The sequence below is a fragment of the Meles meles genome, chromosome 4, assembly GCF_922984935.1.
Source record: "Meles meles chromosome 4, mMelMel3.1 paternal haplotype, whole genome shotgun sequence".
NCBI classification, from domain to species: Eukaryota; Metazoa; Chordata; class Mammalia; order Carnivora; family Mustelidae; genus Meles; species Meles meles.
The window spans coordinates 42,991,756-43,005,611 of NC_060069.1; the positions used below are offsets into that span (position 1 = coordinate 42,991,756).

The 13,856-nt window shown below is 37.1% G+C and overlaps 1 protein-coding gene across 3 annotated transcripts in view; it reads right to left on the reverse strand.

Moving 5' to 3' along the window:
• Positions 1 to 13,856, reverse strand: part of LMLN (leishmanolysin like peptidase) — an 84,076-nt gene that overhangs the window by 17,405 nt on the left and 52,815 nt on the right. For all 3 annotated transcript variants that reach the window (XM_046002430.1, XM_046002429.1, XM_046002432.1), the window contains 3 exons: positions 7,133 to 7,265; positions 4,732 to 4,891; positions 2,077 to 2,207 (listed from right to left, as the gene is read on the reverse strand). In XM_046002430.1, the coding sequence (XP_045858386.1) occupies positions 2,077 to 2,207; positions 4,732 to 4,891; positions 7,133 to 7,265 (424 nt within the window). The remainder of the gene's footprint in view (positions 1 to 2,076; positions 2,208 to 4,731; positions 4,892 to 7,132; positions 7,266 to 13,856) is intronic.

Sequence of the window (13,856 nt, forward strand, 5' to 3'; positions counted from 1 at the left end):
TGACTCTTGATCTCAGGATCATGAGTTCAAGTCCCACATGGGATGTAGAGCTTACGTAATTAAAAAAAATAATAAAATAAAATAGCCTGAAGAGGTCATCCTCCTCTACCCTGCCACTATTCTAGCCTTATCCCCTTTAATATTTTCACTTAAGGTAATTTATTTCAAAAAAATTTTTTAAAATAAATGTGCTTATATGAATATGTTTTTTACACATATACATTTTACATCTTACATAAATGTGCTTATAAAAGCACATTTTTATCATGAAAAGTGAAAATTAGCTCAATATATAACAGGAAATGACTTCCTTAATTATATTTTAAAAAGATGTAATGTCTTGGGGAGCCTGGGTAGCTCAGTGGGTTAATCCTTTGCCTTCGGCTTGGGTCATGATCTCAGGGTCCTGGGATTGAGCACCACTTCGGGCTCTCTGCTCAGCTTCCCTTCCTTTTTTCTGCCTGCCTCTCTGCCTACTTGTGATCTCTCACTCTGGCAAATAAAATAAATAAAATCTTAAAAAAAAAAAAAAAGATGTAATGTTTCACGGCCATAAAGAATAGTAATTATTGGGGCACCTGGCTGGCTGAGGTGGTAGAGCATGCAACTCTTGACTTCAGGGGTGTGAGTTTAAGCCCCAAATCATGGGTAGAGTTTACTTAAAAAACAAAATAGAACAACAGTAATTTTTATTATTGGAAAAATTTGGAAAAGGTGTTTTGCTCCACACTAAGTGAAGGCAGTAAAACAAAATTTTGTATTATGATTACAACTAGGTCAAAACTATGAATTTAATAAATACATAAATCTGCAATGTAATTTATCAGAAAACGGTTGCTAGATTATAGCTGTCAGATTATAGCTTAAAAGTTATGTATTTTGAATTGTCTTTTGTAAGATTTCAAAGATAATTTTATATGAATTGGATAAAACGTGAATTTTATCTCAATAAAGCTATTATCAGTAACTTCAAAAGTAACAGTGAAATTACCAGCTATAGAAGTCCATTTAGATCTTGCAGCTGAAATGGTACAAAGAATTCTTATCTTTCAATTCTCAGGATCACACTTTCCTCTCTGAGATTCATAAGCAGAATACGTAATACTCTTTAAGTTGGATGCCCCTAAGTTACAGAATGCCTCTATCTTCATAAATTTTTTTTTAAGAGTTTATTTATTTGATGGAGAGAGAGAGAGCACACAAGCAGAGGAGCAGCAGGCAGAGGGAGAAGGATAAGCAGGTTTCCCCACTGAGCAAGGAACCCGAAGCAGGGTCTTAATCCTAGGACCCTAGGATCATGACCTGACCTGAAGACAGACCAACTGAGCCACCCAGGTGTCCCTCTTACTAAGCTTCTAATAAGAGGATACAGTCATTTCAAATCAGATGTGCAAATGAGACAACTAAGAAAAAAGTATTGGGGCACCTGGGTGGCTCAGTGGGTTAAAGCCTCTGCTTTCAGCTCTGGTCATGGCCCCAGGGTTCTGGAATCGAGCCCCGCATCGGGCTCTCTGCTTGGCGGGGAGCCTGCTTCCTCCTCTCTCTCTGCCTGCCTCTCTGCCTACTTGTGATCTCTGTCTGTCAAATAAATAAATAAAATCTTAAAAAAAAAAAAGAAAAAAGTATTTTGCTACTTTTGGATTTCTAATTACAAAGGAGAAACCTATTATTAATCTGTAGCTGACTTATTAATTCTTAAATCCATGCTTTCCTCAGAGCTTATGAAATAAAATTGCAAATTTTTTCCATTACAAAGTAATATTTGTTCAAAAACAAAATTACATATATTCCATTATTTCCTTGGGATATATGTCCAAAGTAAAATTACCATAAAACTTGCTGATATATAACAATTATATGTTTTTGTAAACAAATGGAAAAAGGTAATTTCTCTCAAGGAAATGACAATATTTTCATGAAACATAAGCATCCAAGCTAATATTTACATAAATAAGTTGAAAGTGTTAATCAGTACCTTGTATAAAAATATAAACTATTTTAAAATGTAAAAACCACTGATAACAAGATAAAATCATATAATATTTGATAATAATTATTAACAATCATATAGTTTACCTGATAACATCCACTCCCCCAGTCTGGGTAACTCAGCTTCCTCTCACACTTTTCCATGACAAATGCTGATTTCTGAATTAGACAAACTGAATGAGGTCCATACTTTTCAGCACCATAGTTTTTAAAAAGATCTGAAGCAAACCAAAGAATTTCTCTTAAAAATTGACTTTTGGCTCAAAGAAGAAGTTGAAGCATTCCATTCTCATGGTTAAAAGTTGCTTTAAAAATAGAATATGTTTAATGGAAATTTTCAATTAAAAAAAATCAAGAGAAATGGGCTCCAAAATCAAACTGGATTCTCAATAAAGGACTTAGTGGGAGGAAATTATTATATCAAAAATAGGAGATAAAACAGGCCTAAAGTATCTAAATGAGATTTACAGAGGAAATGGCACTAAAAATCATCTTTACTGGTTATCTAACTAGGAATCACCTCCAAGATGAAGCCAAGTAATTTATCTAACGAAGGCTTTTTTGTGGTGCTACAGAAAGTTTTTACAAAGTTCTTTTATTTTCATTGTATGCCATCTCCTGGAGGTCCATACCTAACATGCTGATGCAGTCTCAGACTCAGCACACCCATGCAGAGATACAGGATTAAAGGACCTCCAAATATCTAATAGACAAAGGAATGAGGCTCTTTACCCTGCTTAGCAACAATTTGTTCTCTTTAGGCTTAATACAATTTTCATCTTTTGAAAGTAGAGGTCTTAAAGATAGGTATTTTATGTCAGTTTTGAGAAATCTTACTTACATAACCTAAGAAAGAAAATATAAAACAGAATAAAACTTTTTAAAAAAAATTTATGAATATGTCAAAGTCCTTGAAAAACAAAGTGATCAGTGTCAAAAAAAGAAAAGGGGGTGGTTAGCTAACTACAGCCCTCAGGCCAATCCTGAAGGCTACCTGAAGGTTTTTATAAAGTTTTATTGAAACACTGTCATTAATTTACATATTGTCTATAACTGCTTTCACACTGTAATAGCAGAGTTCAGTAATTGCAACAGAGACCGCATGACCCACCAAGTTTAAAATATTTACTATTTTTCTTACAAAAAATTTTACTATCTTTCTTTTTACAATAAACGACTGCCAACTCCAGATCTAAAACAATAATGTGTGATACCATATCATTGGCAAACCCATAACTGACAGATCTCTGTATTTCTTGGCTTTAACATGGAACTGTTGAATAGTTATAAGTTTTTAGACATTTATTGAACAGATGAGCGATGAAAAAAAAATGACTGTACAAATCCAGTTAAATCTACCAGGTTTAATATAAAAAGAAAACCATTTTGAAAATTTAAAATGTAAATAACAGAATCTGTAATAAAGTATGGAATAATTGGGGATTAAAAAGGATCAGGTTTGGGGGCGCTTGGGTAGCTCAGTGGGTTAAAGCTTCTGCCTTCGGCTCAGGTCATGATCCCAGGGTTCTGGGATCGAGCCCCACGTCGGGCTCTCTGCTCCACAGAGAGCCTGCTTCCTCCTCTCTCTCTGCCTGCCTCTCTGCCTAGTTGTGATTTCTGTCTGTCAAATTAATAAAAATATTAAAAAAAAAAAAGGATCAGGTTTTGGGGTAACTGGGTGATGGACACTGGGGAGGGTATGTGTTGTAATGAGCACTGGGTATTATATAAGGATGACAAATCACGGACCTATACCCCTGAAACAAATAATAGACTATATGTTAATTAACTGAATTTAAATTAAAAAAAGAAAAAAGGACCAAATTAGAAATTTTGATGACCACAGAGTAAAAAACTACCTATTGCTCTTTATGTACATATCAGATGTGATAACATTTTGTTTACAGAAGTGAATACCCAATTGGCAATATATCTTACCACAGAGTATTATTCTGATATCCGGAGAATGACATGTTACTTCTAAATTACATAAAATGGGGGCGCCTGGGTGGCTCAGTGGGTTAAGCCGCTGCCTTCGGCTCAGGTCATGATCTCAGGGTACTGGGATCGAGTCCCGCATCGGGCTCTCTGCTAAGCGGGGAGCCTGCTTCTCTCTCTCTCTCTCTCTGCCTGCCTCTCTGTCTACTTGTGATCTCTCTCTGTCAAATAAATAAATAAAATCTTTAAAAAAAAAATAAATAAATAAAATGCACACTCCTCAGAAAAGAAAGCACAGGATACTTAATATGATTTAATAAAAAGAGCTCTGCACTGGAGGACCTTAGGCTGGTACCAATTAATAGTATTACATAGTTTCTCTTCATTTACTTGTGTGTCTCTCATCGGGTTTTTAGAAAAATAAAATGAAATGATAAAAATGAAAGTGCTTTGCAAATGGAAAGTGTCATGCAGATGTAAAGTACAACAAAAAAGCAGGGTGCACACATCTGCAAATATATCTAAACAACTAAATACGTGTTATGTGTCAGTTCTAAGCATTTATTATGTGAATTCATTTAGTTCTCGCAAGTACTCTATAAGATAGGTGTTATTACTCACTTGGTACAGAGGAAGAAACTGAGGTACAGAGAAATTAAGTTACTTCTAACAAATGGATACCAGTGGAACCATAATACAAATTTAAATAGTGTGACTTCTGGGTCCGTGCCCTTAATCCTACTTTATATTGCTAATATGTAATTTTAATATACGTACAACATTCCATTTCACTAGACTACTAACCTGGTTGATTCTCCAATATTCTACAATCTGAGCTGCGCTGATATTCACCACTTAAATGCCAACTGAATTCCTGACTGAAAGGGCAGTAGTCAGCGATTTCTACTGAACCACCATAATAAGGCAAATCTTCTGTAGGTATTCCACTTAGTTCATCGAAGTACTATAAAAAAAATTGTTAGGAAGACAGGAAAGTAAGAAACATTCTGTGTAATCAAAACAAAGTCCACAGACAATTTATAGTAACCCTCTAATGCCACATAATATAAAAAAGATATCACTGTATTTTTCTTCATATACAATAGAATATAAAGGCAATATGCTGCCTGAGCAGTATTTCAAGGTTGTTGTAGTGTTAGAAATAAATAAGGTAAGTATCTTAGTCTAAGTTTTTTACTAGATGATAGATTTGACTAGTGTTTTAAAAAGATGAATAGGAGGGGCACCTGGGTGGCTCAGTGGGTTAAGTCTCTGCCTTCAGCTCAGGTCATGATCTCAGGGTCCTGGGATCAAGTCCCGCATTGGGCTCTCTGCTCAGCGGGGAGCCTGCTTCCTCCTCTCTCTCTCTGCCTGCCTCTCTGCCTACTTCTGATCTCTCTCTGCCAAATAAATTTAAAAAAAAAATTAAAAAAAAAAAAGATGAATGGGAAAAGTTTTAAGAGTTGAAAAAACACAAAACTAATCCAGAGAATTAAGATACTTTAAATATAATGTACTTCAAGTATTTTTAGAAGACTTAATTTATGTGTTGTTTTGATAGATTTGAAAAAAGTAAAACTGTGATAATATGAATGAGATCATATATATAAAATACTTTGAGGGGTGCCTGGGTAGCTCAGTTGGTTAAGCCATCTACCTTCGGCTCAGGTCATGATCTTGGGGTCCTGCACAGGAGGGGTCTGCTTCTCCCTCTCCCTCTGCCTCCTCCCCGCCGCCTCCCTTTGCCTCTCCTCTGCCCCAACTCCCCCTGGCTCCCTTTCCTACTCCCGCTCCCCCCAAATAAATAAATAAATAAATAAAATCTTTAAAGGAAATACTTGGAACACCAAAGGATTGAGGCACCAGATGAAACTTAAAGATTTCACATTTACACCAACTCCTTGAATTATATTACTATGCCTAGAAATACAGTTGCCATCTTATGATATCTGAAGCATTCAGTGTGGTCATAAACATATGCAGGAAGTTCAAAATTTAGCAGCGATCGTTTTAAATTATCTACTAAGATACAACTTCTGACTACAGAATCCTTTGTAAATGTCAGGCAGAACTGAGGTTTCTAGAGATGGCCACTGCAGGAACAAACTTAAAGGTCCAATCAGAGATTCAGACTGAGTATGTGGGACCATGTCCTTCACCTTTTTTTGTTGTTGTTGTTAGAGAGAGAGGAGGGTCAGATGGAGAGGGAGAAAGAGACTTTTTTTTTTTTTTAAGATTTTATTTATTTATTTGACAGAGAGAGACAGTGGGAGAGGGAACATAAGCAGGGGAAGTGGGAGTGGAAGAAGCAGACTTCCTGCCAAGCAAGGATCCCGATGTGGGGCTCGATTCCAGGACCCTGGGATCATGACCTGAGCTGAAGAAGATGCTTAACCATCGGAGCCACCCACACGCTGGAGAGAAAGACTCTTTTTTTTTTTTTTTTAATATTTTATTTACTTGACAGAGAGAAATCACAACTAGGCAGAGAGGCAGAGAGAGAGAGGAGGAAGCAGGCTCCCTGCTGAGCAGAATGCCCGATGCAGGCCCGATCCCAGGACCCTGGGATCATGACCCGAGCCGAAGGCAGAGGCTTTAACCCACTGAGCCACCCAGGCGTCCCTGGAGAGAAAGACTCTTAAGCAGGTTCCATGCCCAGTGTGGAGCCCAGTACTGGGCTAGATCTCACAACTGTGATAATATGTTATGTGATAACATGATCTGCGCTGAAATCAAGAGTCAGATGCTTAACTGACTGAACCACATAGACACCCCTCCTTCACCTTTTGGAATTCACCTGTCTTTTTCTAAAGAACTTCCAAGACTTTTAATTAATTGAATTAGAGTGTCTCAGTTATTTTCTTTGAAAAATTTTGTCCTTTTGTGTTAATTCGAGGAAACTAAAGATGAAGACTTTGGAAACAATTAGAAAAAAATACAAACTACTTAAAAATAGATCTGATAAATATTCTAAATGCCTTTTGCCATTACTACAAGACTTTGCTAGATATTAATTGTTGTTGATTAGCACATTGGGTTTAAAGAATTTTAAGAATTCTTCTTTTTCTTTTTTAACTTATAGAAAACAAATGGGGCCTTTCATAAGTTGAAAAACTCAAGAGAATTCACTCTTCTAACTCAAAATGGAGACTTCTCTTTAAAAAGTTGAGTTGATTTCTAAAATTGTGCCCAAAACAAGTGTTACCTGGTACTCTGGAGGTAAAGGTTTTGAAAACTTCTGCAAATTACACACTGCAACTGCTCTCTGGTCCTGTCTGCAAGTTAACTGCAATGGGTTACTTCTGAGTGTGTCACAGAAAGGGCTCAGCATCTGTCTCCTGCACACAAAGATAAACACCATGGTATCAAACTCTAAAGAAAATATAAGAAATCCATTTTTGAGCTTATCTTTTCTATTATCATTTCAGCATACTTTTTAATAGCTTAATACTAAATGCTACATCAGGTTATGAAGTTATTTTTAAAAGTGTAAAAAGAAATGCTTAATGTAGATATGAAAGATTAATGCTACATGCACTATAATATTATTCTACCAGTATTAAACGTGATTCTATTTATCTCTTTCTCCAATTTTGCCAGTAAAATGGAGTTATGCAGACCTGATCTGCATGTTAAAGACAAATAATAAAATTTCTGATCTTGCTTAGAAATGCAAATCTTCATAACCAATATAATGGAGTCTAAGAAAGAGATGGAGATGATGCATTTCTGTCCTGCAGCTACAAAGAATTTTTTCTATGCCACAATCCAGTTCAAAGACTCTCTGTTGACAGTTTATTAAACTGAACACATTCACAAGACATCTTGTTTTCATGTGCAAAATGAAGACTGTGTGAATACTCCTAATTATTACAAGTTGTTCTGTTCTGTTAAACCTAATCTTGAAAGTACAATTTGGAAAAGATATATTGTAATTTTCCAAAGACACTGGAATCTATTGCTTTGTTCTGTAGAAATAACCTTCAAGTTAGTCATCTTATTGATAATTACAATATAAATTATATTAATATCATAACGGTAATATTATAAATGAAATTCCAGTGTTCTTAAACAATATAAATCCTATTAAGACTGACTGCCAAATTGTAATAGGAATATTGTTATTTTTCCTCTTCTCCCATGTGCTTACTGGGGAAAAAAGCCTAGGTTAGATTTCTTATTTTAAGGAAAACTGATACTTGCTTCATTTAAGTTAACACAGTATAGCAATAAAACATCTCTAGGGGAGTTACAGCTTCTTGAGATAAAATATGTAAAAGACCTACCACAGTCTTTGATAAACATGAAGCAGCACAGTGTAACAGGAAAGCAAACATCTAGAAGTCTTCACATAGACTTGGTTTCAAATACTAGCTTATTTGATGTTTATTTAGTTTTCCTGAGCTTCAACTATAAAGTGCTCCATGTCTAGCACATACAAGTTACTCAATAAATATAATTTCACTGTCCATACCACTTGTGTAAAATCTTTATATAAGGCAATCTTATAGCTTTCTATGATAAAGTTTCCAATGAAAATGACCAGTAGTTCTTACTGAGTCACTTCCTCAATACCACAAAATTCATTTCCTTTTTCTCTAACATAATACATAATTTACCTTGAATTAAAATATGAGTTTTGGCTAACTGGATAAAAAGGAGTAAGGAACTTAAAAAAAATACTGATTTAAAAAGCTCCAAAGTTGGAGTTGTTCAAGATTCATGGCATATAATTCTACAGCAGTTTGGCTTATTGAACTTTCTGCAGTGTGCTGTCCAATATGTCTAATTATATAGTGGCTATTAACCACTGTTCATAATAGCAATGTCCACATTGCTATTGGCTCTGTGAAAAGAGCCAAGATGCCCTTCAGCAGACAAATGGATAAAGAAGATATGGTCCATATATACAATGGAATATTATGCCTCCATCAGAAAGGATGAATACCCAACTTTTTTATCAACATGAACGGGACTGGAGGAGATTATGCTGAGTGAAATAAGTCAAGCAGAGAAAGTCAATTATCATATGGTTTCACATACTTGTGGAGCAGAAGGAATAACATGGAAGACATTAGGAGAAGGAAAGGAAAAGTGAGCTGGGGGAAACTGGAGGGGGAGAAGAACCATAAGCGACTGTGGACTCTGAGAAACAACCTGAGGGTTTTGGAAGGGAGAGGGGTGGGGGGATGGATGAGCCTGGTAGTGGGCACCAGGAGGAGGACACGTATTGCATGAAGCACTGGGTGTGGTGCATAAACAATGAATCTTGGAACACTGAAAAAATAGAATAAAATTTTTTTTGAAAACAGCAGAGAAAAAAGAAAATCCTGAAAGCAACTCCAGACAAGAGCTCTGTAACCTACAATGGCAGAAACATTAGATGGGCAGCAGACCTATCCACAAAGACCTGGCAAGCCAGAAAGGACTGGCGTGATATTTTCAGGGTACTAAACTAGAAAAATATGCAACCAAGAATACTATAACCAGCTAGGCTGTCATCAAAAATAGAAGAAGAGACAAAAATCTTCCAGGACAAACAGAAAATGAAAGAATTTGTGATCCTCAAACCAGCTCTACAAGAAATATTGAAAGTGTCCTCTAAGCAAAGAGAGAGCCCAGAAGTAACAGAGACCAGAAAAGATCAGAGACAATATATAGTAATAGTCACCTTACAGACAATACAATGGCACTAAATTCATAACTTTCAATAGTCACCCTGAATGTAAATGGGCTAAATGCCCCAATCAAAAGACACAGGGTATCAGATTGGATAAAAAAGCAAGACCCATTGATATACTGTCTGCAAGAGACTCATTTTGGACCCAGAGACACCTCCAGATTGAAAGTGAGGGGGATGGAAAACCATTTCCCATGCTAATGGACATCAAAAGAAAGCTGGGATGGCAATCCTTAAATCAGACAAATTAGATTTTAAACCAAAAACTGTCATAAGAGATGAGGAAGGACACTGCATCATACTTAGAGGGTCTATCCAACAAAAAGATCTAACAACTGTAAATATTTATGCCGCTAACATGGGAGAAGCCAATTATATAAGCCAATTAATAACAAAATCAAAGAAACACATCAATAATAATACGATAATAGTACAGGACAGTAACAGCCCTCTCACTGTAACGGACAGATCATCTAAGCAAAAGATCAACAAGGAAATAAGGGCCTCGAATGAAACACTGGACCAGATGAGCTTCATAGATATATTCAGAATAGTTCATCCCAAAGCAACAGAACACACACTCTTCTCTAGTGCACATGGAACATTCACCAAAATAGATCACATACTGGTCTCAACCAGTAACAAAAGATTATGGTCATTCCCTGCATATTTTCAGACCACAGTGCTTTGAAACTCGACCTCAATCACAAGAGGAAAGTTGGAAAGAACTCAAATACACAGAGGCTAAAGAGCATCCTACTAAAGAACAAATGGGTCAACCAGAAAATTAAAGAAAATTTTAAAAAAAAAGTCATGAAAACAAATGAAAATGAAAACACAACTTTTCAAAATCCTTGGGATGCAGCAAAAGGGGTCCTAAGAGGAAAGTACATAGTACTACAAGCCTTTCTCAAGAAACAAGAAAGGTCTCAAATACAAGACCTAATCCTACACCTTAAGGAGTTGGAAAATAACAGCAAAGAAAGCCTAAACACAGCAGAAGAGAAATAACAAAGATTAGAGAAGAAGTCAATAAAATATAGACTAAATAAACTGTGGAAGAGATTAACAAAACTAGGAGCTAGTTCTTTGAAAGAACTAGTAAGAATGGACAAACCTCTGGCCAGACCTATCAAAAAGAAAAGAAAACAGATCACAACCAACACTGAAGAAATACAAACAACTAAGAGAACATATTATGAGTAACTCTATGCCAACAAATTAGACAACCTGGAAGAAATGGATGCATTCCTAGAGATGTATAAACTACCAAAACTGAACCAGGAAGAAACTGAAAATCTGAACAGACCCATAACCAACAAGGAAATTGAAGAAGTAATCAAAAACATCCCAACAAACAAGAGCCCGGGGACAGATGGCTTTCCAGAGGAATTGTACCAAACATTTTTTTTAAGGATTTTATTTATTTATTTGACAGAGAGAGAGAGAGAGAGAGAGATCACAAGTATGCCAAGAGGCCAGCAGAGAGAGAGAGGGGGAAGCAGGCTCCATGCTGAGCAGAAAGCCCAATGTGGGGCTTGATCCCAGGACCCTGAGATAGATCATGACCTGAGCCGAAGGCAGAGGCTTAACCCACTGAGCCACCCAGGCGCCTCAACCAACAAACATTTAAAGAAAAATTATTACCTATTCTTCTGAAACTGTTCCAAAAAACAGATATGGGGGTGCCTGGGTGGCTCAGTGGGTTAAGCCTCTGCCTTCGGCTCAAGTCATGATCTCAAGGTCCTGGGATTGAGTCCCGCATTGGGCTCTCTGCTCAGCGGGGAGCCTGTTTCCCCCCAGCCCCCGCCTGCCTGTTTTCCTACTTGTGATCTCTGTCACACAAATAAATAAATAAAAACAAAAACCAAAACCAAAAAACAGACATGGAAGGAAAACTTCCAAATCCATTTTATGAGGTCAGCATTACCTTGATCTCAAAACGAGATAAGGACTCCACCAAAAAGGAGAATTACAGACCAAGATCCTTGATGAACATGGATGCAAAAATTTTGACCAAAATACTAGCCAATAGGATCCAACAGTACATTAAAAGGATTATTCACCAAGACCAAGTGCGATTTATTCCTGGGCTGCAAGGTTGGTTCAACATCCACTAATCAATCAGTGTCATACACTAAATTAATCAAAGGACAAGAACCATATGATCCTCTCAATAGATGCAGAAAAAGCTTTGACAAATTATAGCATCCTTTCTTTTTTTTTTTTTAAGATTTTATTTATTTATTTGATAGAGAGAGTTCACAAGTAGGCAGAGAGGCAGCGCGGGGCAGGGGCGGGGGGTGAGGAGGGAAGCAGGCTCCCCACTGAGCAGAGAGCCCAATGTGGGGCTCGATCCCAGGACCCTGAGATTGTGACCTGAGCCGAAGGCAGAGGTTTAACCCACTGAGCCACCCAGGCGCCCCGCATCCTTTCTTTTTTTTTTTTTTAAGATTTTATCCATTTATTTGACAGACAGAGATCACAAGTAGGCAGAGAGGCAGGCAGAGAGAGAGAGGGAAACAGGCTCCCTGCTGAGCAGAGAGCCCGATGCGGGGCTTGATCCCAGGACCCTGAGATCATGACCTGAGCCGAAGGCAGAGGCTTTAACCCACTGAGCCACCCAGGCGCCCCTTTTAAAAAAATATTTTATTTATTTATTTGAGAGAGAGAGAGAAATAGTGACAGAGAGCATGAGTGGGGAGGAGAGGAGAAGCAGACTCCCTACTAAGGAGGGAGCCCAACATGGGACTCGATTCCAGGATCCTGGGACCATGACCTGAGCTGAAGCAGATCCCAACTGACTAAGCCAATGATGCTCCCCTCCTATCTTGATTAAAACTCTTCTCAGTGTAGGGAGAGAGGTTCTATACCTCAATATCATAAAAGTCATCTATGAAAAACCCACAGCAAGTATCATTCTTAATGGGGAAAAACTGAAAGCTTTTCCCCTAAGGTCAGGAATACAGCACGGATGGCCACTATCATCATTGATATTCAAAACAGTATTGGAAGTCCAAGTCTCAGCAATCAGACAACAAAAAGAAATAAAAGCCATCTGAATCCACAAAGAAGAAGTCAAACTCTCACTCTTTGCAGATGATATGATACTTTATGTGGGAAATCCAAAAGACTCCATTCCAAAACTGCTAGAACTCATATAGGAATTCAGTAAAGTGGCAGGATATAAAATCAATGCACAGAAATCAGTTGCATTTCTATACACTAACAACAAGACAGAAGAAAGATAAATTAAGGAGTCGATCCCATTTACAACTGCACCCAAAATCACAGGATACCTAGGAACATATCTAGCCAGAAAGGCAAAGAATCTGTACTCAGAAAACTATAAAGTACTCACAAAAGAAACTGAGGAAGACACAAAGAAATGTTAAAATGTTACATGCTCATGGAATGGAAGAACAAATATTGTTAAAATGTCTATGCTAGAATGATCTACATATTCAATGCAATCCCTATCAAAATACCATCAATGTTTTTCACAGAACTGGAACAAATAATCCTACAATTTGTATGGAACCAGAAAAGACCCTGAATAGCCAGAGGAATGTTGAAAAGGAAAACCAAAGCTGGTGGCATCACAATTTTGGACTTCAAGCTCTACCACAAAGATGACATACTGTCATCAAGACAGTATGGTACTGGCACAAAAACAGACACATAGATCAATGGAACAGAATAGAGAACTCAGAAATGGACACTGAACTCTATGGCAACTAATATTCGACAAAGCAGGAAAGAATATTCAATGGAAAAAAAGACAATCTCTTCAACAAATGGTGTTGGAAAAATTGGACAGCCACAAGTGGAAGAATGAAAATAGACCATTTCATTACACCATATACAAAAACAGACTCAAAATGGATAAAGACTTAAAAGTGAGGCAGGTATCCATCAAAATCCTAGAAGAAAACACAGGCAGCAACCTCTTTGACTTCTGCCACAGCAAGTTTTTCCCACACACATCACCAAAGGCAAAGTAAACAAAAGCGAAAGTGTACAGACTGAGACTTGATCAAGATAAAAAGCTTTTGCATAGCAAAGGAAACAGTTGACAAAACCAAAAGACAACCAACTGAATGGGCGAATATCTTTGTAAAGGACATATCAGATAAAGGGCTAGTATCCAAAATCTATGAAGAACTTATCAAACTCAACACCCAAAGAAAAAATAAGACATGAAGAAGACATGAACAGACATTTCTGCAAAGAAGACATTCAAATGGCC